General features: G+C 41.4%; 3 protein-coding genes across 4 annotated transcripts in view; 1 reads left to right on the top strand and 2 right to left on the bottom strand.

The window, feature by feature from the left end:
- Positions 1 to 7,795, top strand: part of snap25a (synaptosome associated protein 25a) — a 41,014-nt gene extending 33,219 nt beyond the window's left edge. Inside the window, exons 6-8 of the mRNA XM_063902530.1 lie at positions 3,893 to 4,012; positions 5,290 to 5,434; positions 6,243 to 7,795. Coding sequence (XP_063758600.1) covers positions 3,893 to 4,012; positions 5,290 to 5,434; positions 6,243 to 6,311 — 334 coding nt within the window. The 3' untranslated portion in view covers positions 6,312 to 7,795. The remainder of the gene's footprint in view (positions 1 to 3,892; positions 4,013 to 5,289; positions 5,435 to 6,242) is intronic.
- A 686-nt stretch (positions 7,796 to 8,481) lies between these two features.
- On the bottom strand, positions 8,482 to 13,165 carry LOC134877040 (zinc finger MYM-type protein 1-like). 2 transcript variants are annotated; one of them, XM_063902390.1, is made up of 5 exons: positions 12,733 to 13,165; positions 11,763 to 11,822; positions 11,408 to 11,506; positions 11,127 to 11,207; positions 8,482 to 10,950 (listed from the first exon to the last, which is right to left on the bottom strand). In XM_063902390.1, exons 1-5 carry the CDS (start codon positions 12,809 to 12,811, stop codon positions 8,618 to 8,620), a joined length of 2,652 nt encoding a protein of 883 aa, XP_063758460.1. In that variant the 5' UTR covers positions 12,812 to 13,165; the 3' UTR covers positions 8,482 to 8,617. The 2 variants fall into 2 exon arrangements, with proteins under 2 accessions (XP_063758460.1, XP_063758461.1); XM_063902391.1 differs by having other exon boundaries at positions 11,127 to 11,204.
- A 9,629-nt stretch (positions 13,166 to 22,794) lies between these two features.
- Positions 22,795 to 24,589, bottom strand: LOC134876535 (uncharacterized). Its single transcript, XM_063901506.1, has 2 exons — positions 24,466 to 24,589; positions 22,795 to 23,970 (listed from the first exon to the last, which is right to left on the bottom strand). The coding sequence occupies exon 2, from the start codon at positions 23,774 to 23,776 to the stop codon at positions 23,084 to 23,086; it is 693 nt and encodes a 230-aa protein (XP_063757576.1). The 5' UTR covers positions 23,777 to 23,970; positions 24,466 to 24,589; the 3' UTR covers positions 22,795 to 23,083.

The following is a 24,589-nucleotide window of genomic DNA, read 5'->3' as shown; positions in this document are numbered from 1 at the left end:
TATGCTCACTAGGCATTCCTAAGTATGTAGGCTAAAAAAAGATAGATAGATAGATCATTTGTATTAAATAGCATGAATCAGTTTAAAACAGATGCATTTGCAACAGTCAATATTTGTATATTTAGTAGGAAGAAGCACAATATTAAGTGCCAAAATAATTTGCACCTTAAACTACTTTTCAGAATGATAACAGCCATATCAAATGAACCTTCAGAGAGACAAAAATATGTTAATTGAATAAAGAGAATAAAGAATGTTATTGATTATTTTTTTAAGGCAATACATAAGAGGAATGGAAAATTGTGGAAACTTAGTGAACAAGACTACACAAAACAACAGTATGACATATGATTTAAAGAAAAGGATGAAAACAACAGGGACCTGTGTCGTTCTTGGGAACTGACTTGGGTGAGGACAGATATGCAGTCAGATGTTTTCGGGGATGTAGTCATGTTTGATGTGCAAATGGATTTATCATGCCAGTGTTCATACTGGTAACCAGGTGATTACATGGCTCTGTATTGCGATCAGGCCCATTGGTGCCTTGTTTGAGCCCCTATGGTTCGGCTGCAGTGTCTCTGCAGTGCCGCCTCTCCTGCAGAGCGCTGTGCTAAATAAGCCTTTACCCAGGCTTCAACGTTCCTGTTTGCTAAGCTCCCTCTCCCGCGGGGAACTCACTCACATGTAGGTCAGCCATATTAGACAGTGGCATGGTAGCCGGCTGGGAGGTTGAGTTCAAATTAATGCGCATGTAGATGGTTTCTAGAAAGAAAGAAATACTTAATTTCATTTTACGTCGTGGATATTTTTAAAATCCCTTCAGCATACTGGCTGTCTATCAGAGCTAGCTGATTCCTGGTTTTCTGGTAATACCCTGGATTCTGGCTGTCTGCATGCCACGTTTAGTGGATTTTGTTTGGTGGATAGCTCAACTTGCAGGTCACTCTGGGAATGAATTAGATGAGAATGATTTTAGTTTTCATTCTACAGGATCTGCAATCCTCATATGATCTAATCAGATCATTTCAGTTCAATCAAAGCAAAATTGATTAGAGGAGTGCATGATCCCCATTATGAGACTGCAGGGAAGCAAATTGCAATTGGGACCAAACTGGGTATCATATGAAAGTGATGTAGGAGAGGAGAGGAGAGGAGAGGAGAGGAGAGGAGAGGAGAGGAGAGGAGAGGAGAGGAGAGGAGAGGAGAGGAGAAATGATGCTCAATATTAAGGATCAAAAGGGAAGTGGACAGAAAAACCTTAAAATAAGAATGCACGGAAAGAAGGACTAGACAAGAGCAGCGTGTGTCAGCAGGGAAAGGGAGCTAAACAAAGCCTTGGACTATTTCTATAAATAAAAAAACAGTGTAGGAGGCTCAGCCGTCGCCCTTCCTGATATAGCAAGAATACATACACACAGCACGCTGAGGTTTTACAGTACTCGGTAACTGATGCTACAACAAAAGCAAAGAAAGGAAAGATTATTGTTACATGGAAATGACATAGTATGTGATTAACTTAGGAGGACCAGATCTGTGAAATTTGAAGGACATTTCTAGTTTGGCAATCAATATATCATTAAATTATCAAACATAATTTTAAAAGAAAATCAGGGGGCAATTTTGGTGTCATTTTTGACCCAAAACTATGGCAATAACTTTGCAAATCTATTGTGGATGCATTTTGAACATAATTGTTACATTAACAAAGAGCGAAAAATGAACAATCTGAACAGCCATTCATTGATACTGGCAGGTTGGCTAAAATAAGACAGAAAAGAACACGAGAAAATCTAAGAAAAACTGAATAACATGGAGACAACAGTAGTCCTTTATTTTAAATAATCAACAAATAGTTCAGAACATTTGACCGAAAGATTTACATCTAAACAATGTACATGTATCAACCTTTAGCTGCATTTGTCAGAAAAATGTATTTTCATCAGGTTTGCTCTTCTTGAAACTAAATGAATGATGATGTTCTGAGTTTACTTGATAGTTTCTAGCCAAGTTTTGCCATGGATGTATAAAGAGAACCAGATTCAACGTTAGAGTCCGGGCCCGTTCATTCCTGGGATTATTTCCCAGTTGAACATGAAGCCAAAATGTCTTTTTCTAGAACAAAAATACCTGGATCATCTGCGTAGCTGGGCCCATTGAGCATGCGCACTTACGTTTAGCCCCTTCTCTAATCCGCGATGTCCAGGCCAGTCTTGAGAGGAAAAATAACTTGATTCAGTTACTATTGAATTTTACAACTTTTAGGATCTCATTGTTTAAATACTGCTATTGTAATGTTCGTATTGTGTGGTTGATTAAGCAAAACTAATATGTAATATATATATATATATATATATATATATATATATACGCCGATTTAAAGACGTCCCTTTACCAAAGTGAGTTTATGGGAAAGGTTTTTTTGGGCCCAAAACGGACCTAGCGGACTTACACAGAGGTTGTAATATCACCGTTAGGCCACTACGAACAAGTTCTTTAATGTCCAGCTCACTTTCTGGGGTCTTGAGTTTTCTATAAATGTAGCACGAACAAGTATATGCTGCTATATAGAAGTAGAAGAAGAAGAAGAATAGTTATATGCAGCTGCTGAAGCAAGTAGCACCCTCTGTGACTCAAAAGCAAGCATTACACAATTGAGTTGTCAACTGGCTGGCTTGGTTGGTCTTTCTTGCAAGGAAATAAAATAAAACATGATTTCACTTTACGTGTTGCATTCAACTCGCAGTTTGAAACAGGGACATTTTCCTGGAGAACAAGGATGCCTGGTCACCCTAGATTACATTTTAAGAAATATTGGCCTTGAACTGTTTGAGTGGTGAAAGGTGTTTGGCTGTGCCGTCATGAGAAGTGCCTTAACATTTTGTAGATACAAACATGATAAAACCATAAAATAAAATAAACAATGAACCTCCTTCTGTTACCTTCCCTTTCTATCCCCGACTCTTTAGTGCCAAAACAGACGCTGAGGCGGTGTGACGTTTGACAGGCAGAGTGAGGTGACATTTACAGAGCCATGGAGCGCTGCGATTGCATATCGTGTTAGCACAGCTGTATTTGTGAGACAGAAGCAGCTACAGAGGAAACAATGGGTGTTAGTGTCATCCTTACCACCTGACATCCAACTCTGAACCTGGAAGAAAAAGCGGTGACGTTTAAACAAAAAACACAAAACAAAGGGTGGGGGAGTTAGCGTAGGTTAGGTCTAGTTCACCATGGTGTTATTCTCTGTTGACTCCGTCCAGTTTCTTGTTTTGTTCCGTTTCCTTTTGGCAGTTTGTTCTACACATTACTCGTCGTCCATCCTAACATGTGACAGTCCTCTGTGTTGTGTGTCTGCCAAAAGCTCTCTGTTTTCTGTCACACGGGGACATGTAACTGTGGGATCGGGGTGGGGGGGGGAGTCATCATAGAAACAACACAGAACTGCCAGTAGGGATTGAACTTTAAAATAATAAGGAAAAGGTATTGTCACACACTGAGTCACCCAACATGTGGTAGCTAATAAAATGCATGCAAGAATATAAAAATATATCGTGCTTGATTCCGAACAGCATGTTATACCTTACTATTACTAGTAACCACAGAATACGGCTTTACTTGAAACTAATTTACCAGTCTGTGCCTGCTATGCTTTGCTTGACTTAGTCTAGTCCCCACCATATATTTATGTGCCGGATGCATGAAACCAAATAACACCCCTGTGTCAGCTGATCACATTACATATTGACATATATTTTTGTTGCAGTACCTCAAATCCAAGGCTCTCCTTGTAGATCTGACTAATGGGAGCAGCCTGGTTGAGGTCAATTATGATGAGGGTTAAAAAGTTGATTAACTGTCCCTCCTCGTCCTCCCTTTCGCTGTCGGTGGCCAGGATGAAGAGCGGAGCCAGCAAGGCCTGGGGGAACAACCAGGATGGGGTAGTGGCTAGCCAGCCTGCCCGCGTGGTGGACGAGCGCGAACAGATGGCCATCAGTGGAGGCTTCATCCGCAGGTGAGAGAGCAGTTTCGGGTTTACGTGTCGAATCATCTAGGATGGAGAGGTGGGGGAGAAGGAAAAGGAGTGTCCTAGTTGGGGTTCGAATAGATTTCAGGTTGTAAAAGAACAGGAAGAGACCTAAAGAAATTCTAGAAAAGATGTCATGGTTAAGATATGGTATAGAGATGGTGAAGCTCTCGTTGAAATCTGGAAGCTATCAAAGGAAACGTTGGAAACATTGTTGATGGAAACGTTTCCCAAACAGTCCTAAAGCCTTTGATGGAAACGTTGTCGTCAGATGTATCCTTGTGTAGACATGTTTTGGCAAAGCATATTTAACTTCACTCCAGATATTCCGTCAGACGTTAAGAAATCAGTATCTACTTTTGATATTAGATACAATACTGAATACATGTTGATAACATTCTACAACATTGTGTAACATCATGTTATATGAAAATATCCCATTACAACAGAAGGAGAATCACAAGCAACATGGCGCCCAGGTAGTTCATCTGGTAGAGCAGGTGCCATGTTCTACGGTTAAGACATTAACAGCAGTGTTGGTTACAATCTGATCTGTATCCCTTTGTTTCACATTGTTCTCTTCCCGTGTTCTGTATACTGTATCTCCTAAATATTTAAGTATCCGGACACTGGTATCATTGCTGGTGTGAGTAGTAAACATTCAGTTTAGCCATCTCAATTTCAAATGTTCGACTCTTACATTGGTCTTTTTTGTCCTAGATATTAGGGTTGAATCAGCATCATTTCAGGGAAATAAAATTATTTTTTTGATGATTTTTCTGTTTGATGATCACTGGAGATCATATTTGCTATTCATTTTTATTTGTTTTGTTTTTTATTTGCATGTACCACTGTTAGTAAAATAAGTTTGTGTTATATAGTATTGTCCATTTAAGACACAGACCCAAGCTAAATGTCCTTAATGTGATTAATTTTACTTTATTGTTATATCAATCTATATACAGAATTGAACCAGTGCTGGAAACCTGGTGATATCAAATGTTCAACGAGTTGAAAGCAGTAAAAACAACTTGCACTAAAAAACTGCTGTGCACTGGATCCTCCTTATGTCATGGTCTGAGGTCATGCCCTGCTCTTCAGGGACTAGAAAAGGATCAGAGGTTCAATGTGGATGTGAGAGTCACAGAAGGAGCACTCATCGTCTTGCTCCACCTTTTCATTTTGGCAATATGTGGTGCGTTTGACCTGGTGTGTATGCAGACGACAGAGTGTTTAAATCTGCCGCTGTGTGTGTGTTTTTGTAGGGTAACAGACGATGCCCGGGAAAATGAGATGGACGAGAACCTGGAACAGGTGGGTGGCATCATCGGTAACCTGCGCCACATGGCCCTGGACATGGGCAACGAGATCGACACCCAGAACCGCCAGATCGACAGGATCATGGAGAAGGTATGACACACGACAAGATCTACATTTCGTAGCATTTTTATCTCGCACTACAGATAATTGATATATTTATAAAGGCTTTTTAGTTATTTTTCTTTATGAATATCAATTTTTATTTAATCCATTTTTGACTCTATATGGGATTTCAAATGTATTTTTGTAAAGATAGACGTAATGTAACTTATTATTTCCCATTTACTTAAAATGTTCCAGTAACCACCTGATTATTAACAATAAGGTTATTATTTATATTCTCAACAGAATATCTGGCTACAACCTAACAACAAAAGATTACAGTCCTGGTTGATTTGGCAAAACGGTATTTTCTGGTGGCAACAGAAGATGTTGTTTAATGCTGCAGGTTCCAGCTTACTAGGACCTGCAACGTAAACTATTGTTGTTTCAGTTAAGAAGTCAGACAATAGAGTGGTGCAGGAAAGAGTTCTAAAACACAGAGATATTCCCGTTTTATTGTACAACATAAAATGTGTCAGTTAATACCATACTCATGATTGTCCCAAGCTTTTTTGAGTCTTAAAAACAGCGGTTGCTACCAAGTGGTTAAATGTGTCTACCAAATGTCATCACACCGAACATTAGCTGCCTTCAGCATAGAGTTGGTGATACAAACCATGTGACAAAATTCATGACACCTTGTTGAACTGCCATCCGCTATCCCCATCTACTCGTAGCAATAGCATGACCATCAGCAAAAAGTACCGACGTGTTCTTGTTAACTTGATTAAAATAACCCAAATACAATAAAGCTGATATTCTAATCTTCATCCTTTGCCCCTTTTCTTTTACCTAGGCTGATTCCAACAAGACCAGGATTGATGAGGCTAACCAGCGCGCCACAAAGATGCTGGGCAGTGGCTAAGCACACTGAGCCCAGAGCGCGGTGGTCCCGGCGTCGCGCGCCGCACATCTACAGGCGCTGACATGCTTTCATCATGGTATTGACCTTCTAGGTTTGCACACATGCACATATCACCTCCCCTCCCTATTGTAAATGTTGTTCTGTGTGTCGTCCGTCGAGCTTTTTCAAGATGATTGTCCTCGTAAAAAGATGATTTCTTATACTCCGTATATCATTCTTTCCAAAGGTTGTATATAGTGCTGACTTGATGGCTCTCTAGCTCACCTGTGAAGTTTTTATTCTCCAATATATATATCATATATTATTAACTATCATATATAATATAGATATATATATTAAAGTACACTGCTCTGGATGATAAGTATATAATAGGAATGCTATACAAGCTGTTTGTTTCTATCGTTTTTCCTTATTAGTATCTCAGTATCGTCTTCGTAAAATTGTGTCATTCCATTTAGGCTACTGACATGCTCCTTATGTTGGTGTTGTCAAGTCAAAAAGGGAAAACACTGATGGAAAAACATAAGTTGAGAGACGATACAGGTGAATGGGATTGCAAAGAGCACTTACAATCAAAAGGCAGTCGTTGGTACATTTTCCTTCATCGCAATCATACTAAGTTACTGTTTAGACAATGTGCAACTAGACTCTCTGTAGCTGTATTAGACATTGCATTCCAAGTGATGTGAATTGTGCGTTCTCTGCATGACAAATGGTAGATTTTAGTCTTATAAATAAAACCTGTCTGAAAAATATATATAAAAAATGATAACATGGCAGTAGCAAATTGACAAAACGCATGCTCAGTATTAGGACACAGTTGATCCTTCCATACTCCTGCAAGTTTGCAATATTGCCACTCTTTTTGTCTCGATATATTTACATAACTGTGACCATCTCGTTGTAAAATAATGCAAAAGGGATCAAAACAGTGAGTTAAAGATGAAAACAAATGAGGATTTGGGGTTGTATTGCAAAAAATGACCTGTTTTCTAAATGATTATGCAGTTAGGTGATGAAGATGTTGATTATGTGCTGAAAGATGAGGACTGGTTGTGTACTGTAACATAGGTTTTGGATGCTCTGAAAAAAAATAAACGTTTGCAACGTAAAGCAAATACGCATATTTCTGAGAGACCTTACTTTTATAAGATGACTGTATCTGTAAGTTTATTCTCCCTGTGTCGTTTGTTAATGGTAAAAATAATGACAATATTGAACAACAATAACTATACTCTGAAACTAAAAGTTACATAATAAGGGTTTTTTGTTGCTTCTGTACTTTAGAGCTATGCACACCAAATCGCCCCAATGTTCAGTAGTTAGAGTAAGGTGATTAAATACCTAATCCTGAATGACACAATAGGTTAGACCGTGAGATTGATGTCCTCAACGCATGTAATATCAAAGACTCCCTCTCTGTATCCTGTCAGTGTGTGAAGTGGTGGACATTTTGTAGCTAGCTGAATTGATTAAAAGTAATAAACCCTAGCCGTGTCTGTCTTTATTGCTCCTGTGAGTTGACAGTCTCTTTCTCTAAGGTCCAGGGTAACACTTAAAGAAAAACACCACTCAGGCTATTCTTTTGTGCATTTATATTAGTTGGTTTTGTCCTAACCGCTCTAAAACTGGCATCATTTCTAGGCGGAACACAGGTATTTTTTCCAAAAACATGATTAATGCAATGACAGTCAACAGAATATAAGATTTGAGGAACACAGGCTCAATTTAGATACTTCCTTCAGTACACTGCAATGTTGCACACTGTGAACGCTTGCTCAGTTTATGAGTTTTATCCAGATTAGCATTGTCTAAAAATAAAGACGGCTGCTGTGCCTTCAACGGAAAGGACAATTGCTTTTCTTAGCTAGCTAGCAGGCAACGTTTTTGGTTTGCAAATCTGTGCAGATTGCACAATTAACTAATTCAAACGAGTCTTCTTTAGGACAGCAGTTTAGTGGTATGTTTAAAAAGTAAAAGAAAAAACCCACATGCTTTTATTTATATAGTGTTTACTGCACATTGTGGATCGTTGCGTAGCCAAGATGGCGTGGGGGGTGAGAAGTGTCCAGTGTTCCATGTTAATAAAAGACATGATCATTACAGTGACAGACAACACATTATATGATTTGTATAAGCTGTGTTAAGATATATTATCACCAGGCCCGTTTCTAGGATTTTGGGGGCCCTAGGCAAAGAAGTTGTTGGGGGCCTTTAAAAAAAAAATTTCCGCAATTCTGTGCGTTTTAATCACAAAAGAGGTCAAACATACACTGAAAAGTAGCCTTTATTATTTTTTTTATTTCCTACTGAAACTGCTGCTTGCGGCCCTTGGCCTCAGCAAATGCAGACACAATCCCCTCCAAGTCCAAAGACCTGCGGACGTCACTCTCAATTGACATGAGTGCCAGTCCAGAGAGCCTCTCTTGGCTCATAGTTGACCTCATGTAATTCTTTATGCGCTTCAGAGATGAAAAGCTCCTCTCTCCGGAGGCAACCGAGACAGGAAGGGTCAGAAGTAGGCGCAGTGCAATGCTTAAATTGCTGTACAGGTCCAACAGCTTCTCACTGTATATGTAGTCCAGCATTTTAAATGGGCACCTGGATACTTCATCTGGAAAGGTGTGGACAGCAGAGTTGATCTCCAATGCCAAGTCGTCTGCATCAATATCATGGAGGGTTTGTTCCACTTTCCTGCATCTCTCATGCAATTTCCCAGTCTTGATTGTGGCCCTCATGATATCAATGCTGAACAGGAAGTCGTACAGGGCATACACCCCCTCCAGTCTGGAAAATCTGTCTTTTAGGCTGGTGATGGTAGTGTCAACCAAAGGCAGGAAGAAGTCCCTTCTGAAGGCCTCTTCTGGGGTCGATTGGGTTTCATCTGTACTCTCGTAAAGGAACTGCCTTTTCTTTTTACGTTGCCTTTTCTCAGGCAATTTCCTCTCAATTTCCAGATCTTCTGCAATCTCCATTGCATCCGTTTGGCTTGATGCGAGTCCATTTTCCCTGAAATCTTCTAGGTACTCTGTCACTCCCTCGGTTTCTTTTTTCAGTGTTTGCATTGAAACATCCGGGCTCTGGAGGAGCTTGCTCATATGGTTAACCTGATACAAAACGTTGTACCAGGTTATTGTGCACAGAAGAAAGGACCATGTTTTAAGCTCACCATGTAAGCTTTTTGCTGAGGACATGGTCTCTGAGTCCCCCTTCTCTGTAGCATATGTCTCCAGTGCTGACAGTCCGTCTAGTATTTCAGGTAGATGGTACCGCACTACCTTCACACTGTCAATTCGGGCCTCCCATCTCGTCCCTGAAAGTGGCTTAAGGGTGAGCTGCTTCACATGCTGCTTCAAAATTGCCCAGCGGTGCACAGAGGAACTGAAAAGGTTGTACAGTCGTTGCAGCATACCAAAAAAAGACATGGACAACACTGAAGACTTGGCAGCATCTGACACAACCAGATTTAGTGTGTGACTGCTGCATGGGATGCATAGCGCCTTGTTGTTCAGCTCTAAAATTCTTGCCTGCACACCCTGTTTGTGGCCCATCATATTGCTGCCATTGTCGTATGACTGCCCACGGCAATCTGAAATGCTGAGGTTGTGCTTCTCCAACTGGTCAAGCAGGATTTCACTGAGCCCTTTACCAGTTGTGTCTTCAACATGTACAAATCCCAAAAAATGCTCAGCAATAGAAACAGGTGTTTCACAGTTGACAATCCTGAGAACAACAGAAAGTTGTTCCTTGTGGCTGATGTCAGGAGTGCAATCCATGATCACGGAGAAGTATTTTGCTTTGTGCACTCTTCTTGCAATCTCCTGTAGGATTTTGTCTCCGACCAGCTGAATGATTTCGTTCTGAATGACTCCACTCAGGTAATGCACCTTTGTCTCTTTGCATTGTATTCGTCTGATGTGTTCATTCATTACCGGATCAAACTGTGCTAGGAGTTCCACTTGAGCCAGAAAATTCCCATTGTGGCGATCATACACGGTACTGGTAGTTCCTCTCAAAGCCTGGTTGCGTTCTGCCAGATGGGAAACTATGGCAATCACTCTCCGAATCACGCCTTTCCAGTGTTCAACTTCAAGTTGCATCAACTCCATCTGTCTTTGATCAATCAGTGTACTGGTTTGCAGTCTCCTCTGAAGGTCGTGCCACTTTTTCACATTGTCACAGTGCACCTTTGTGCACTCGTGTTTTTTTAGGCGATAGGAAAGGTTCTTCCATCCACCGTAGCCACAGGTCGTTAAGGCATTGTCACGCTCACGCTTCCCGAAAACAGTACAAGGGAAACAGAACACTCCATCTGTGTGGATGGAATACACCAGCCACGATCGATGTATATTCTCACCATTTTTCATGGTTCTTTTGTAACTGTCCTTGGTGAATCTTCGAGGAGGATTGTCTAAGTTTTGCGGGAATTCAATGTCCATGATTTGCACAGGTCCTTTTTTGACTATTTCACAGCGCATACTGCTTGTTAGGACACTGGGCCAACATCCTGGGTCATCACTTAATGTGGTGCTTGCAATACCTACAGGTACCCCAGTTCTGGATGGTGGGGTGGTCTCTGCCATGTCAATGTCATCTTCCTCTTTGTCCTCCTCATGAAGTGGAGATGGAGTTGATGGCACTGTTGAAAACATATAGTTGCAAATTAATTTATAGCACAATTGCCATGTGGTAAGTACAGCAACTAGGGAATGGTGATCTACTTGTATAATGCTTTAAAAAGAAAGGGTCATTTTAATACACTTTCATAGCACATGGGTGTTAGGTGATAAGTTGAAATTGTGCGGCTTAATGCACCTTCTGTTGAACCACTGCTGGGAAGTGGTGTGGATGCTTCCACTTGCTCCTCCTCAAGTCGTGATGGAGTTGATGGCACTGCTGAAAAATATGTAATTACAAATTAATTCATGGCACAGTTTCATGTGTGAAGTACGACAACTAAATGCTTAAGGTATGGTGATCTACTTGTGTAACGCTTTATAGCAAATGGTCATTTTAATACACTTTCACAGCACATGCTGCTATAACTTTGGGTCACTATGATAGGTGATAAGTTGAAATTGTGCGGCTTAATGCACCTTCTGTTGAACCACTGCTGGGAAGTGGTGTGGACGCCGCAATGTTGTCTTCCACTTGCTCCTCCTCATAAACATGTGACGAAGACGATGTTGATGGCCCTGGTGCAAAAATAAATAAATACATAAATAATATTCTTTTTATTTATATTGCACATTTTGCATGCATTGATCTCAACAACTCAGTTATTCATTAACATTAGTGAATGTCCCACATATTTGAAATGTCCAGAAGACTCTGTGGGCAAGTGGAATGAATACACACAACTATGACTTGAATTAGAAAAATGTAAAGTCATTTTGATAACATCACGTGTGTTGATAGAAGGCACTAATAATAGGTAGAAAAGAACGTTACCTTCAGTAGCACCAGAGACAACACTTGGTAGAGCGGGATGAAGAAATTTCAGCAATGCCCCTTGGAGAAAGAATAAGTACTGTATGATTAGCTTGGTTATTTTTCAAATGCTTTTGAAATCCTATCATTTTACAGTCTGATAATTGTGGTGAAATAGATATTAAAAGCATTACACACAGTTCCTACTAGGCGGTTTAGTGGCGGTTTCTATACGACTACAGGTGAAGCACTGCTTCACCAAAAAAAAGTAAAAAAAATAATAATAATAAAATCTTACAATAATCCCGTTTTCACTGGTTTGAAAACAGAAATACAGTCACTAAGACGAGCTGTTTTCCTGAAATCAATTCTGTGAGTGGCAACAGCGCCATCCCCGCACCCGTGGTGTGTCTGTGTGTGTCTGTGTACTGTCTGTGTCCCATAGAAAAAGCTCAAAGCTATCGGTACAGTTTTTAACGGTGGTCCAGTGGTATTTACAGCTATCATGGAGACCAACAACAACAAACAGCAGAATAGGTTTAGAAAAGGATTAATTGACACTAAAGTGGCTGTTTTCTTCATGTGGCTGATCTGCGCCGGGATGTTAACCGTTAAAATGTAAATAAAGTAAGTAAATCAACCCAATGGTATTCTAGCAAAATTATTGTAAACTCCCATGTTAATCTCCTATTAAATAGCTAGCTACTACAGGAATAACTATTTCACTGGTTGTCTCAAGGCTCTAACGACTGAAAACATATGTGAAGTTTATTTAGGATATTAAGAGGAATTAATCGTTGATCAATTTGGCCAGCTGATAACGTTATGAACTTATAGTGAAGTCAAAGGTAGCAGTTTAAGTTTGGTTAGCATGCTAGCATGCCAAACCACTGGTTCCTAGCTAGTCGTCGTTACAACCTCGCTACTCTAGCAAAATATGGTATACCCTGCCTGGCACAATTTTCATGTTGATTGTGTATATTCTACTTACCGGTGTCTTGTTTTCTTTTCTGCTCCTCTTCCCTTTTCTTCTTCTTTTTTTGATTGCCGGAGAGATAATTTCGCTTCATTTTAATTTTTCACTTTTCACTTGCACTTGACGCTGTCGCGCTAATGCATGGGAAAGGGGGGCCCCCTCGAGCTGGGGTATTTCGACTACAATGTGTCGTTGCGCTTTTCGGACATCGCATGCTCTAGGGAGGCGCTGTTGCTGCCCTCGCAGTCGCAGCAGAGCCCTTCATATACAGATGACTGCTTATTATTATGAAGCTATTTAAAATCGTCATTGCTGTTGAATACATGACCTGTCTTATTGGTATGCATGTTGTTTGATTCATGTTGCATTTGTATCAGACTTTTCTTTGAATTTTGAAAAAAAAAAAAAAAAAAAAAAAAAAAAAATCTTAACCTGTCGTCTTTGGGGGGCCTCCTCCTACTCGGGGGCCCTAGGCAATTGCCTACCATGCCTACCTGAACGCGACGGGCCTGATTATCACTTGCAATGACCAGGAATCATCATCTACAGTATATTTTCCAAACTCATCAAGCTATAAGGCTTTCGCTCATATTATTGTGTCAGCTAAGCAGTTAGTTGGTTTAAAACAGTGATTCTTAACCACCCAAACTTGGGCCGCCATCGCCACCTAGAGGCCCGCAAAAAACTTTCAGTTTTGCACCTGTGCGCCGCAAGGGCCGCGGGACTGCATAGGTTATCATCTGAAGACACCAGAGATATGTTATCCATGAGAAGCTCAGTTACAATGCAGCTTTCGACCACGTGGTGGCGGTAATGCATCAGTCAGTTGTTTAACAAGCTGCAATAGACAGAGAAGAAGACTGTCTTCTTCTCCACGCTAGATATATATCTATATATATAAAATATATATAGATATATATATATATATTTTATAGATATATAAAATTATGGAGAAGTTTTTAAAACGGAAAAATGACGAAAATCGTGCCGACCCCCCACAAAAGAGTACATTTTTGCGTCGGTACAATCCCGATTATATAAAATACGGATTCGTAAACGGAGGTACCAAGGCAGTGCCGAGAGCCCAGTGTGTGGAGTGTGGGCTAACGCTGTCAAATGAGGCACTAAAGCCCTCAAAACTACAGCGGCATCTACAGACCAAGCACCCGACGCTCGTGGGAAAGCCGGTGGAATTTCTCAAAAGAAAAGAAAATGGGCTGCAGATGCAGAAAAGGTCGGTCGTGTCACTGACTGGCAGCTCCAAATGTGCACTGAAAGCCAGCTACCTCGTAGCCAGACGTGTGGCACAGAGCAAGAAGGCGTTCACCATAGCGGAGGAGTTGGTTCTGCCTGCCGCTGTTGATATGGCCATAAAGCCTGTAAGTAAGTAGGTAAAATTGTATCTATATAGCACCCTTCTCAACACAAATGTACAAAGTGCTTTACAGGCAATACACAGTAAAATACACAAATTACATCTTTAAGATGTTCAATAAAAGGCATTAAAAAAAAACACACAACAGTGCAGATTAACACCAATGTAGGGACAGCTAAAAACTCACCTCCCCGGACACCCCAAAAGCTTGTCGGAAAAGGTGAGTCTTCAGCTGCCCCTTAAACATTTCCACTGAGACAGCGGCTCCCAGGCCCTGGGGGAGTGCGTTCCAAAGCCTCGGAGCCACCGCCTCAAAGGCACGATCCGCCTTGGTTTTTAGCCTGGTTCGTGGCACCCTTAAAAGGCCTTGCTCAGAGGACCTCAGGGCCCGGTTTGTCTTGTAAGGGTGGATCAGGTCGTGAATGTAGGTGGGGGCCTGGCCATGGACAGCTCTAGATGTAAAAACCAGAATTTTGAACTGTATTCTGAGAAGGACAGGGAGCCAGTGCAAGGCGGTAAGGATCGGGGTGATGTGGCAAGTTTTTTTGGACCGAGTGAGTAATATGGCTGCAGCATTTTGGACCTGTTGTAACCGGTTTATAGATGTTTTGTTGAGGCAGGAGAACAGAGAGTTGCAGTGGTCAAACCGGGACGAGATAAAGGCGTGGGTAGCCATCTCCAGTTCTACATTTGTTAAAACGCCCCTGAGCTTGGCAATGTTCCTGAGGTGGAAAACACCCGACGCTCGTGGGAAAGCCGGTGGAATTTCTCAAAAGAAAAGAAAATGGGCTGCAGATGCAGAAAAGGTCGGTCGTGTCACTGACTGGCAGCTCCAAATGTGCACTGAAAGCCAGCTACTTCGTAGCCAGACGTGTGGCACAGAGCAAGAAGGCGTTCACCATAGCGGAGGAGTTGGTTCTGCCTGCCGCTGTTGATATGTGCCGTGAGATGATCGGAGAGGCTGCTGCAAAGAAGCTGCTGACCATCTCACTGTGAAACGACACTGTGAGTCACCGTATCGCGGACATGGCCTCAGACATACAGCATCAACTTCTTGAAAGAATAAAAAGTAGCCAGTTTGTCTCTTTACAACTAGACGAGTCCACGAATGCTGCACTGCTGCTGGTTTTTGTTTGCTATCGCTGGGACAGTAGTTTGCACGAAGACATACTGTTTTGTGGAGAGCTACCAACACGTACCACGGCTCAGGAATGTTTCCGCTGCATAGATAACTACTTCACTGAGAACGGCCTGGACTGGCAGAACTGTGTTGGGGTGTGCAGTGACGGTGCAGCATCAATGACTGGCAGGCATCAGGGTGTCAGACAGATACTCGATCGTGCACCAGAAGCTAAATGAAAACACTGTTTTCTCCACCGTGAAAGCCTTGCAGCAAAAAAGATGTCACCAGATTTCCACCAGGTGATGGATGTAAGTGCGAAAACCATAAACTTTATTAAAAACAATGCTGCGAACTCCAGATGTTTTGCTAAGCTTTGCGAGGACATAGAAGCAGATCACATCCTGCTGCTGTATCACAGTGAAGTGAGATGGCTTTCAAGAGGACTGGTCCTCAAGCGTTTGTTTGAACTGAGGAATGAGGTCTTCTCTTTTCTCACTGAGAAAAACAACTCTGGAATCCCAGCTTCTGGAAGTTTCCACTGACAGCACTTTAAAGTTGCAGTGGGGCAAACTGGACCTGGGATCCTTCTGGATTGCTGTCTCAAAGGAGTACCCATGTCTTGCACTGAGGGCCGTGAAAGTCCTTCTCCCATTCACGACTACCTGTGTGAATCAGGATTCTCCATTGTGGCCACAACCAAGACCAAAGCCGGAAACAGACTCAGAGCAATGCTGGAGGCTACTCTGAGAGTGAACCTTTCCCACATTCCACCCAGACTGGATCTGATTATGTCTCAGAGGCAGGCCCAAATGTCTCATTAAGAGGTGAATATAAAAAAAGGGAGTTGTATTACTGTTGTTCATTGTTGTTATTATTGTACTGCATGCCTGCTGAAGCAATAGTGAAATGACTTCGCAGATTATAAGGCTATAGTTTCATTTGCACTTTATTTCAATTTTATTTACAGTTTATTTCATTAAAAAAAATATTCATATTATTTGAATGTATTTATTTTGTCATCCTTTTATTGATTAATTGATTTATATATTTGTACTTTTTTTATTATAAGTAAAATCTAAATATTGGTCCTTTTTTTTATTAAAAAGCCAGACTTGATCCTTTACATTTTTTTAAATTAAATTTAAAGGAATTATCAGCCTGTTCAGTGGCTTGATGTGTTTGCAGGTTTACATACACATGTCTAATACAAGTCTTTGTGATGATCCCATTTTATCTTGTCATTTTATTTGACAATGATTTTGCTTGTTAAACTGTAAGTGGATTTGGTTTATTATTGAATACAAATCAAACCGTGAGTGAGGTCAATTAAACATATACAGTGTAAATATTTAATGGGCCCCGGGCCACTTTGTACTATAAAAATTGGGCCTCAAGGTCAAAAAGGTTAAGAACCCCTGGTTTAAAAGAAGGATCTGTAAAAGCTTAGTTTCTCCAAAAATGATCATGCAAAAGAAAATCTCTTTTATCAGAGATGTTCTCACTAGGGATGCACCGGATCCAGGATCCGGGGTCCGGTTTTGCCGGATAGTGGCGTTTTTGACGAGGTCCGGTTACTGCCGGACCCGGTGCCCCAACCGGACCGGATCCTACAGCACGTACGCACAACGTGATTACGTCGTTAAATGTTTAAAGAAGATAACCTCCATTGTGCCAGAAGTCGTCGGCGGAAATGGATGCATTGAGCCGAAAAAGTGCTGTATGGCAGTACTTTGAACTGAAAGAGGGAGATTCAAGTCGCGCGATATGCAAGCTTTGCAGTACAAATTTGGCTCGTGGAGGTAAAGACACTAGACACTACTCAACATCTCCGCTGTTTAAACATCTCCGTGCAAAGCATCCAACGGAGTATGAGTTGTGCAAGGCCGAGTCTAACGTCAGTGAGGCTACAGGTACCACAGCAGCACAGTCACAGAGTGGTACTCAGACCACTATTACCAACTTCACTAGCCCTGTACCAAACAAACCGTGGGCTTCAGACAACCCAAAAGCCAATGCCATACATGCCGCAATCGGTAAAATGATAGCTGTTGATTTGCAACCATACAGCATTGTGGAAGACACTGGGTTCACCGAGCTAGTGCAATTGCTTGAGCCTCGTTACAAACTCCCCTCACGGCGTTTCTTTGCTGATAAAATAATTCCTGAAATGTATGAAACGGTAGCTTCCCGTATACGAGCGCATGTCAAGGAAGCGCAGGCCTTTTCATTTACATGTGACACATGGACTTGCGAATACACCACTCAGTCATATTTGAGCGTAACATCACATTGGATTGATGATCATTTCAACCGCGTGACTGCTATCCTACAATGCGAGGCATTCGATGGAAGACACACAGCTATTAACATCGCAAACGCACTGCAAGGCATTATGAAAGCGTGGGACATACCTGTCAACAAATGTCACCTGGTCCTGAGGGACAACGCTGCGAATATGCGCAAAGCCATGTCCGAAGCTGGCATTCCCAGTGCTGGCTGCTTCGCACACACGCTCCAGCTGTGCATACACGAAAGCCTTCTATCCCAAAAAAGTATCTCTGACATGCTCGCACTGGGCAGGAAAACAGTAGGCCACTTTAAACACTCTTCAAGCGCGAAATCAAGGCTGTCAGCTCTTCAGCAGGAGTTGGGGCTACCACATCACCTATTAATCCAGGACGTAGTGACACGGTGGAATTCTACCTATCTGATGTGCAATCGCTTGGTGGAACAGAAGCGTGCCATAAACCTCTATGTGTCAGAGACGGAGAGCATGCAACATATTCATGCTCAGAGGTGGACTCTGATGGAAGATGTGCTCAGTGTGCTCAGGCCTTTCGAGGAGTTGACAAGGGAAATAAGTGCAGAAAATGCATGCATATCAACAGTCCTGCCAGCTGTGATGATGCTGAAGCGCTTCATTCACAATGAAACCGACAGCAGTGGAATTAAACAGATGAAAGAGCGCATGCTGACGTCCCTGCGAGACAGATTTGAGGGACTTGAGGGCAACGCTGCGTTCATTGTGGCAACAAGTCTTGATCCGAGATATAAAACCAAATTTTGGATGAATGACACACTCCAGTGCCGATCAAAGTTACTTGTGCAGGAGGCTGTCTCCCGCATATCCGAATCAGATCAAGACTCGCGTGCGAGGCTAGCGCCATCTGACCAGGCTGAGACAGAGGGGGCGACAGGCCGAGCGAAACGACACTGTTCAGGTATCTGGAGCAACTGGGACGATCTGTTCCGCAGCAACACCGAGTGTGAGACAGCCACACTGAGCGCCGAAACAGAGGTCAGCGTTTTTTACAGCGAGCCACTGATTCCTCTAACCGAAGACCCGCTTCAGTGGTGGAGAGGCAATCAGCAGCGCTTTCCACTGCTGTCAAAAACGGCCAAAGTTTATCTCTGCCCACCACCAACCTCTGTACCCAGTGAACGACTTTTCAGCACCGCTGGAGACATCCGTTCTCACACGCGCAACCGGCTGTCGCCGATAAATGCAGAGCGTCTTGTTTTTCTGAAAGGAAACGCTCATTTTCTGTGAAAGCTAGCTATAGAAGTTGTTCATAATATAGAGTAGGTTCGAGTTTTTTGTGCCACACTTTGTTTAATGTTCTAATTAAGCCTACAATTATGTGCTTGAAAAGTGAAATAGCCTGTTCCATGAGCATTCATGATTATCAAGATTCCCAGTGTTTTTTTTTCTGAGAAAAAAAAATCAGTCTGCAGTTAATAGGCTACTATTAGCCTACATCTTTTTTCATTACATTTACCAGGCCTATTAACATTTTGTATCCAAGAGTTATACATGTGCTACATTTGCTATATTTTAGTTTGTAAAAGCAGTAGGCCTATGTTGGATTCTTTTTACTCTTTTCTTTTACTTTTCAAAGAGCACTTTATGGCTTGCTGTTTATGACAGGCCTCATTCTCTTTAGTAATAAATAATCTAATTTTTTGGTCTCTTTCTTTGTTCTTTGGATTGAACAGAAGTTGAACAATAAGCCTGTACACAAATGACGTTAAGCTGCACATTTCAGCGGTGTGTTCCAAGTAACTATTGAAATAAAATAGATAATGTTAGAAGTTATTGCGTATGTTTCATCTGTTAAGGAAAGGAAATGAAGTAATGAACTGTAAAGTGGTTTTCACTGCATTATAATGTACTAGCTGATGATCCGAGTAGGATCCGGTTCCGGTTCCGGTTCCGGCAGTATCTTAAGCAGTGGATCCGGTATCCGGCAGGATCTTAAAAATCAGGATCCGGTGCATCCCTAGTTCTCACAAGTTACTTTTAATAGTTTTCAAGCCCTGGATCCAGCTAATAAACACAAAGGCTGTTTGTCAACCAAATACAAGTATACATTAAGTATTTCCTTTTAAAATGATATATTCTGACTAAAAAGGCAACAATATATTGGGGGAAAACACACCCCAGCTTATCCGGATTGTGCTGGGCCTTTTGATTAGATTTCACTGACAGAGCCATTTCTGAAACCGAAACAAAAGGTTGTAAAAAGAAAAGTGGAGAATCGACACGTTTTGGTTTTATGGAGGGTTATGTGTGCGCGCTATATGCTACGCTAATAGTCAGTTGGTTGTCGCTACATATTTAATGTACAAACATAAGAGTGATTAAAATATTCTAAATATTCACAAAGAAGCCTCTTTCTAAAAACAGTCAGACGAAACATGACATTTTCCATTTGTGTGCACATCCTTGCCAACAGATGTCTTCAGTTTAATGTTAGCATTTACTGTAAGAGGAGTAACCCACACTGTACAAGGTAGATGTCAAAATAATGGCACCTGAGGGTGGCTAAAACAAGGTTCATGACAAGCCTAATGGCATTAAAGTGAAGCATGGACATCCAGATGGTTTAAAGAAATACTCAACAACCCAAAAAGTTGCTTTAGTTGCAAATGGTTAATAATGCTTGTTTATGAGTTATTTAGCATAATCCATTTTCAACAGTATTGTTAAGAACTGTGAAGCTTTATCTGGCGCTTCATATGCAAGATACCAGAATCAGGCATTTACCACCATCTGGTGTGCACACGGAGTAGTGTTTAAGTAGTCCCTGATATGTGGAGATGTGGTTTATTTAAATGTTCGATCACAATGCTCTTTATTTTGGGAGCGAAAACTAGTTTTGACACGCGCCGTCATATTTAGAAATGTGAAGAGTCTTTGATTAAGACGCTTTTAGGGGGTGATGATACAAGAGTTATACAGGAATACCCCCTCCCCCCATGGAATCTAGACACGTTGAAGATAGATGGGAAATGGAGTTCAGGTTCATCTGGAAAGAACCCTGGGACCATGATGTGAAGACCACTGGAGGTGAGTGGGAAATGATCTTACACTGAAATGTAAAAAGACAAAATATATGAATATTTGTCATTTCTTTCATCATAGAGAGCCACTGTTACCAAGCCGACTGTAGGAGCCTAAATGCAGTTTGTTGATGTTTTGACTTCAATAATTCAGTTCATATTCAAAATGACAGTAATGAATAAATGTGTCATTGAGTTAGAAGGAATAAGAAGGAATATTTACAATATTTACAGGTTTAAGTTGTTACAGTTCATATTTACAGTAATGTGTTAAGTTAGTTACTTATTCATGTTACAAAGGTGTGTATATAATTTACATGCATAATGTCTCATTTATATTACTTCTGTTATATTTGGAAATGGGTACTTTGATTGTGGCATCTTGGTAACTGTGTGCCTTTTAATTTATTTTTTGATACACTCATGGGAGGAGTTTTCGGGGTTAATCTGGGGTCAGTCAGGAAATGCAAGAGTGGAGCCACACAGTTTTTTGACCTCTCTCACTCTCTCTCGATTTTTGGAATAACAGTATAACTTTGTAAAAAGACATTATTTTCTGTGCTTATTTTTTCTTGAATCGAAGTAAACGGTTGAATTTACCGAGTTGTCCTGTGGATTTTTTGATGTGGATTATGACGAGGGAAATTGTTACGAGCGTCAAGCTAAGGCTTCATTCATTGGAAAGCTACACCGACCTTCAATAGCTGTTTGCAAAGCCGCAGTGACAGCGCGCCAGAAGTGGATTCAAAACATCTGGCCAAGTCACGCCTAAACAGATAAAAATGCTTGGCATGACTTTGAGGAAGAGGTGTGGCTCATGGGGGGATAACAATGTCTGGTTTATCCTCAATGTGCAGTCAAAAGAAATTCACAGGGGGACATTGTTACAGCGGAGCGTTCTTAAAGGGTGTCACACAACATTCTGGAGCCTGTAAGTAAGTAGGTAAAATTGTATCTATATAGCACCCTTCTCAACACAAATGTACAAAGTGCTTACAGGCAGTACACAGTAAAATACACAAATTACAGCTTTAAGATGTTCAATAAAAGGCATTAAAAAAACAAAAAAAAAAACACAACAGTGCAGATTAACACCAATGTAGGGACAGCTAAAAACTCACCTCCCCGGACACCCCAAAAGCTTGTCGGAAAAGGTGAGTCTTCAGCTGCCCCTTAAACATTTCCACTGAGACAGCGGCTCCCAGGCCCTGGGGGAGTGCGTTCCAAAGCCTCGGAGCCACCGCCTCAAAGGCACGATCCGTCTTGGTTTTTAGCCTGGTTCGTGGCACCCTTAAAAGGCCTTGCTCAGAGGACCTCAGGGCCCAGTTTGTCTTGTAAGGGTGGATCAGGTCGTGAATGTAGGTGGGGGCCTGGCCATGGACAGCTCTAGATGTAAAAACCAGAATTTTTAACTGTATTCTGAGATGGACAGGGAGCCAGTGCAGGGCGGTAAGGATCGGGGTGATGTGGCAAGTTTTTTTGGACCGAGTGAGTAATATGGCTGCAGCATTTTGGACCTGTTGTAACCGGTTTATAGATGTTTTGTTGAGGCAGGAGAACAGAGAGTTGCAGTGGTCAAACCGGGACGAGATAAAGGCGTGGGTAGCCATCTCCAGTTCTACATTTGTTAAAACGCCCCTGAGCTTGGCAATGTTCCTGAGGTGGAAAACACATGTACGGGTCAGAAGTTTGATGTGTTTGTCCAGTAGCATAGCATGATCGAAAGTTACACCAAGGTTTTTGATATGAGCCCTAACATTGCCACTAAATGGTCCCAGATGGCGTGCTACTGTAAGAAATAATACAACACTCTTTAGGACAGCAAAAAGATTTAAATGTGTGTGTGTGTGTGTGTGTGTGTGTGTGTGTGTGTGTGTGTGTGTGTGTGTGTGTGTGTGTGTGTGTTTGTGTTCAAGTTGTGCTGTTTTTTAACCACACCTAAAAGTCCTGCTAAGGAAGCTGTTATTTATTGTGTTTTCCTTAGATTTTTGCATGCGTGACTTTTACTTGTAGTGTTTTAACAATTTATTAACTGTACTTTTACTTAAAAGCTATGAATACCTCCTTTTTGTAACAGAGTATTTTAACACATCATTGCTACTTTTACCTAAATTATAGTGTTCTTCTTTCAACTCTGTAAAATGTCTTTTTAAGCAGTCTGATCAATAAGGGCTCTGATTTGTCAGCACAACAACAAGAAATGGGATAACATGATGAAAAAACATGAAAATAGCACTTTCACATGCAGAGTTGTCTTTATTGAAAAGCAGTAAATATGCAGAAAGAAGTGATACTGAGCCTTAATATTCAATCATTCATTAACATTGTTCGTGACAAACAACCATTTGAAATTTGATTTATTTGAGAGTTTAACGTACATAGCATTGATACTTTCTAAAAGTATTAGAAACTCAGAGAGTAAAAGTAAAAGAGACAAAAAGCAGAAGGCATTACCAAAATGATTTAACAACATTGCTGAGCTTCCCATTTCAGCCGTGTACCATGATGAAGGCTTTCTCAGACTTTCACTGATGAACAGTCAGGTACTCAATGCCTCCTGTAGTGCCCTCGTTGAGATTTCTCTTGATAACGGTGACACCAGCCTGCTCATAATCTCCAAAAGCCTCTTGGTTGAGAAGCAGGGTCATGGCCTTAACAGGATTGGTGGATCCCTCTTTCTTGTACCACAGGTACACCTGGTTCCCTCCGGCTGACTCGTTCAGGTTGACACTCACTTGCACAAAATTCTGCTGAAGGAGGGAAGTATACTGGCTGTCATTGATTGAGATTTGCAGATAATTGACTGCATCATTGGGGGAGTCGGTCTGACGGTACCAGATGAAGACAGGGGCTCCTCCTGAACCTTTGTTGGCATCTTCATCCACACGGATGTAGCCATCGTTAAAGAGCTGCATGTCTGATGCATAGGAATCAGTGGCAGTGACATTACAGATGTAGGTTTGCTTCTCTCTCTTCACAAAGGCGTAGATCCGGTCCCCTCCTGTCCCGCGGTTCAGATCACAGGCCAGTCTCTCCCAGTCTTGGCTGAACTTCTGGGCCTCACCGGGTGCTTGTTTAGTGACATCGATCTCCATTATGGGAGCATCATATGCCGTGGTCCCTTGGAGGTACCAAAGGTAGATGGGATCACCTGTTGTTCCAGTGTTGAGATCTTTAGGGATCTTTGTATACCCTGCATTCTTCAACCCAACACTCATTCGAAGTTGAATGTAACTTGAACTCTGGTGATGGATACTGGGCCATGTTTGTACCAAAGAAAGATGATGTTTCCTCCTGCTCCTTCGTTCAGATTGACATTGATTTTGTTGAAGCCTTTTGATTTGAGCCTTTGCTCCTCCGCTACATTCAGGGACACATCAAGCTCTGAGATGTAGGTGGGCATTGTGGGTAGCTGCATTAAAGAAAGACACATCATGAGTAAACACAATTAGAGTAGCTGCACGTCTCTTCGTTTGTCAGTTGAAAAGCCAAACATCAAAATGCTGTCAAATGTGGATCGCCATTATGAAATACAAAATAAGGTAAAACAAAATGTGCATTCATGCTGCACAGAATTCTGAATATGGTTGATTCAAATGTTTCTGAAATGATAAATGTACCACAGCAAGAAAAGTTGTATGATGCATTTGGTCATTGTGGTAAATTGCATTTAGAGAAGAAAATGATGCGCAAACAAATTAGGGCAAAAAGTTAGCTGCATGCCTCTGCCTTGTTAGGTGAGCTCCAAATAATCAGAGATGAGATTTTAAATACACGTTAGCATATTCCCATCTAAAATCATTTGAAATGTAAACGTGAATGCATACTGCACACAATGATAACGATCAATTCATTTTTTTCTTAAATAGGTCCCCACCAAGAAAATAAGACCCTGTTGAACACTTACGTGTCTGCTGACAGTGAATGATAGGCAGGAAGAAGTCAACTGGTCTGCTGAAGTCTGCTGTACTCACCACAGGCCAGCGGCCCTTATATAGAGAGCAGATATGCTATGGATCATTGTGCAATCA

This window comes from Eleginops maclovinus, chromosome 15 (genome assembly GCF_036324505.1).
Source record: "Eleginops maclovinus isolate JMC-PN-2008 ecotype Puerto Natales chromosome 15, JC_Emac_rtc_rv5, whole genome shotgun sequence".
Lineage (NCBI taxonomy): Eukaryota > Metazoa > Chordata > Actinopteri > Perciformes > Eleginopidae > Eleginops > Eleginops maclovinus.
The sequence above is the reverse complement of the archived record's forward strand: the minus strand, read 5'-3'. Positions and strand labels throughout refer to the sequence as shown.

Excerpts from the sequence above, each read along its gene's own strand:
- LOC134877040 (XM_063902390.1), bottom strand. The coding sequence starts at position 12,811 with ATGAAGCGAAATTATCTCTCCGGCAATCAAAAAAAGAAGAAGAAAAGG. Across the intron at positions 11,823-12,732 it reads GAAAAGAAAACAAGACACCG|GGGCATTGCTGAAATTTCTT; the intron begins GTAAGTAGAATA and ends TCTTTCTCCAAG. Across the intron at positions 11,507-11,762 it reads TGTCTCTGGTGCTACTGAAG|GGCCATCAACATCGTCTTCG; the intron begins GTAACGTTCTTT and ends TTTTTGCACCAG.
- LOC134876535 (XM_063901506.1), bottom strand. The coding sequence starts at position 23,776 with ATGAGTGTTGGGTTGAAGAATGCAGGGTATACAAAGATCCCTAAAGAT.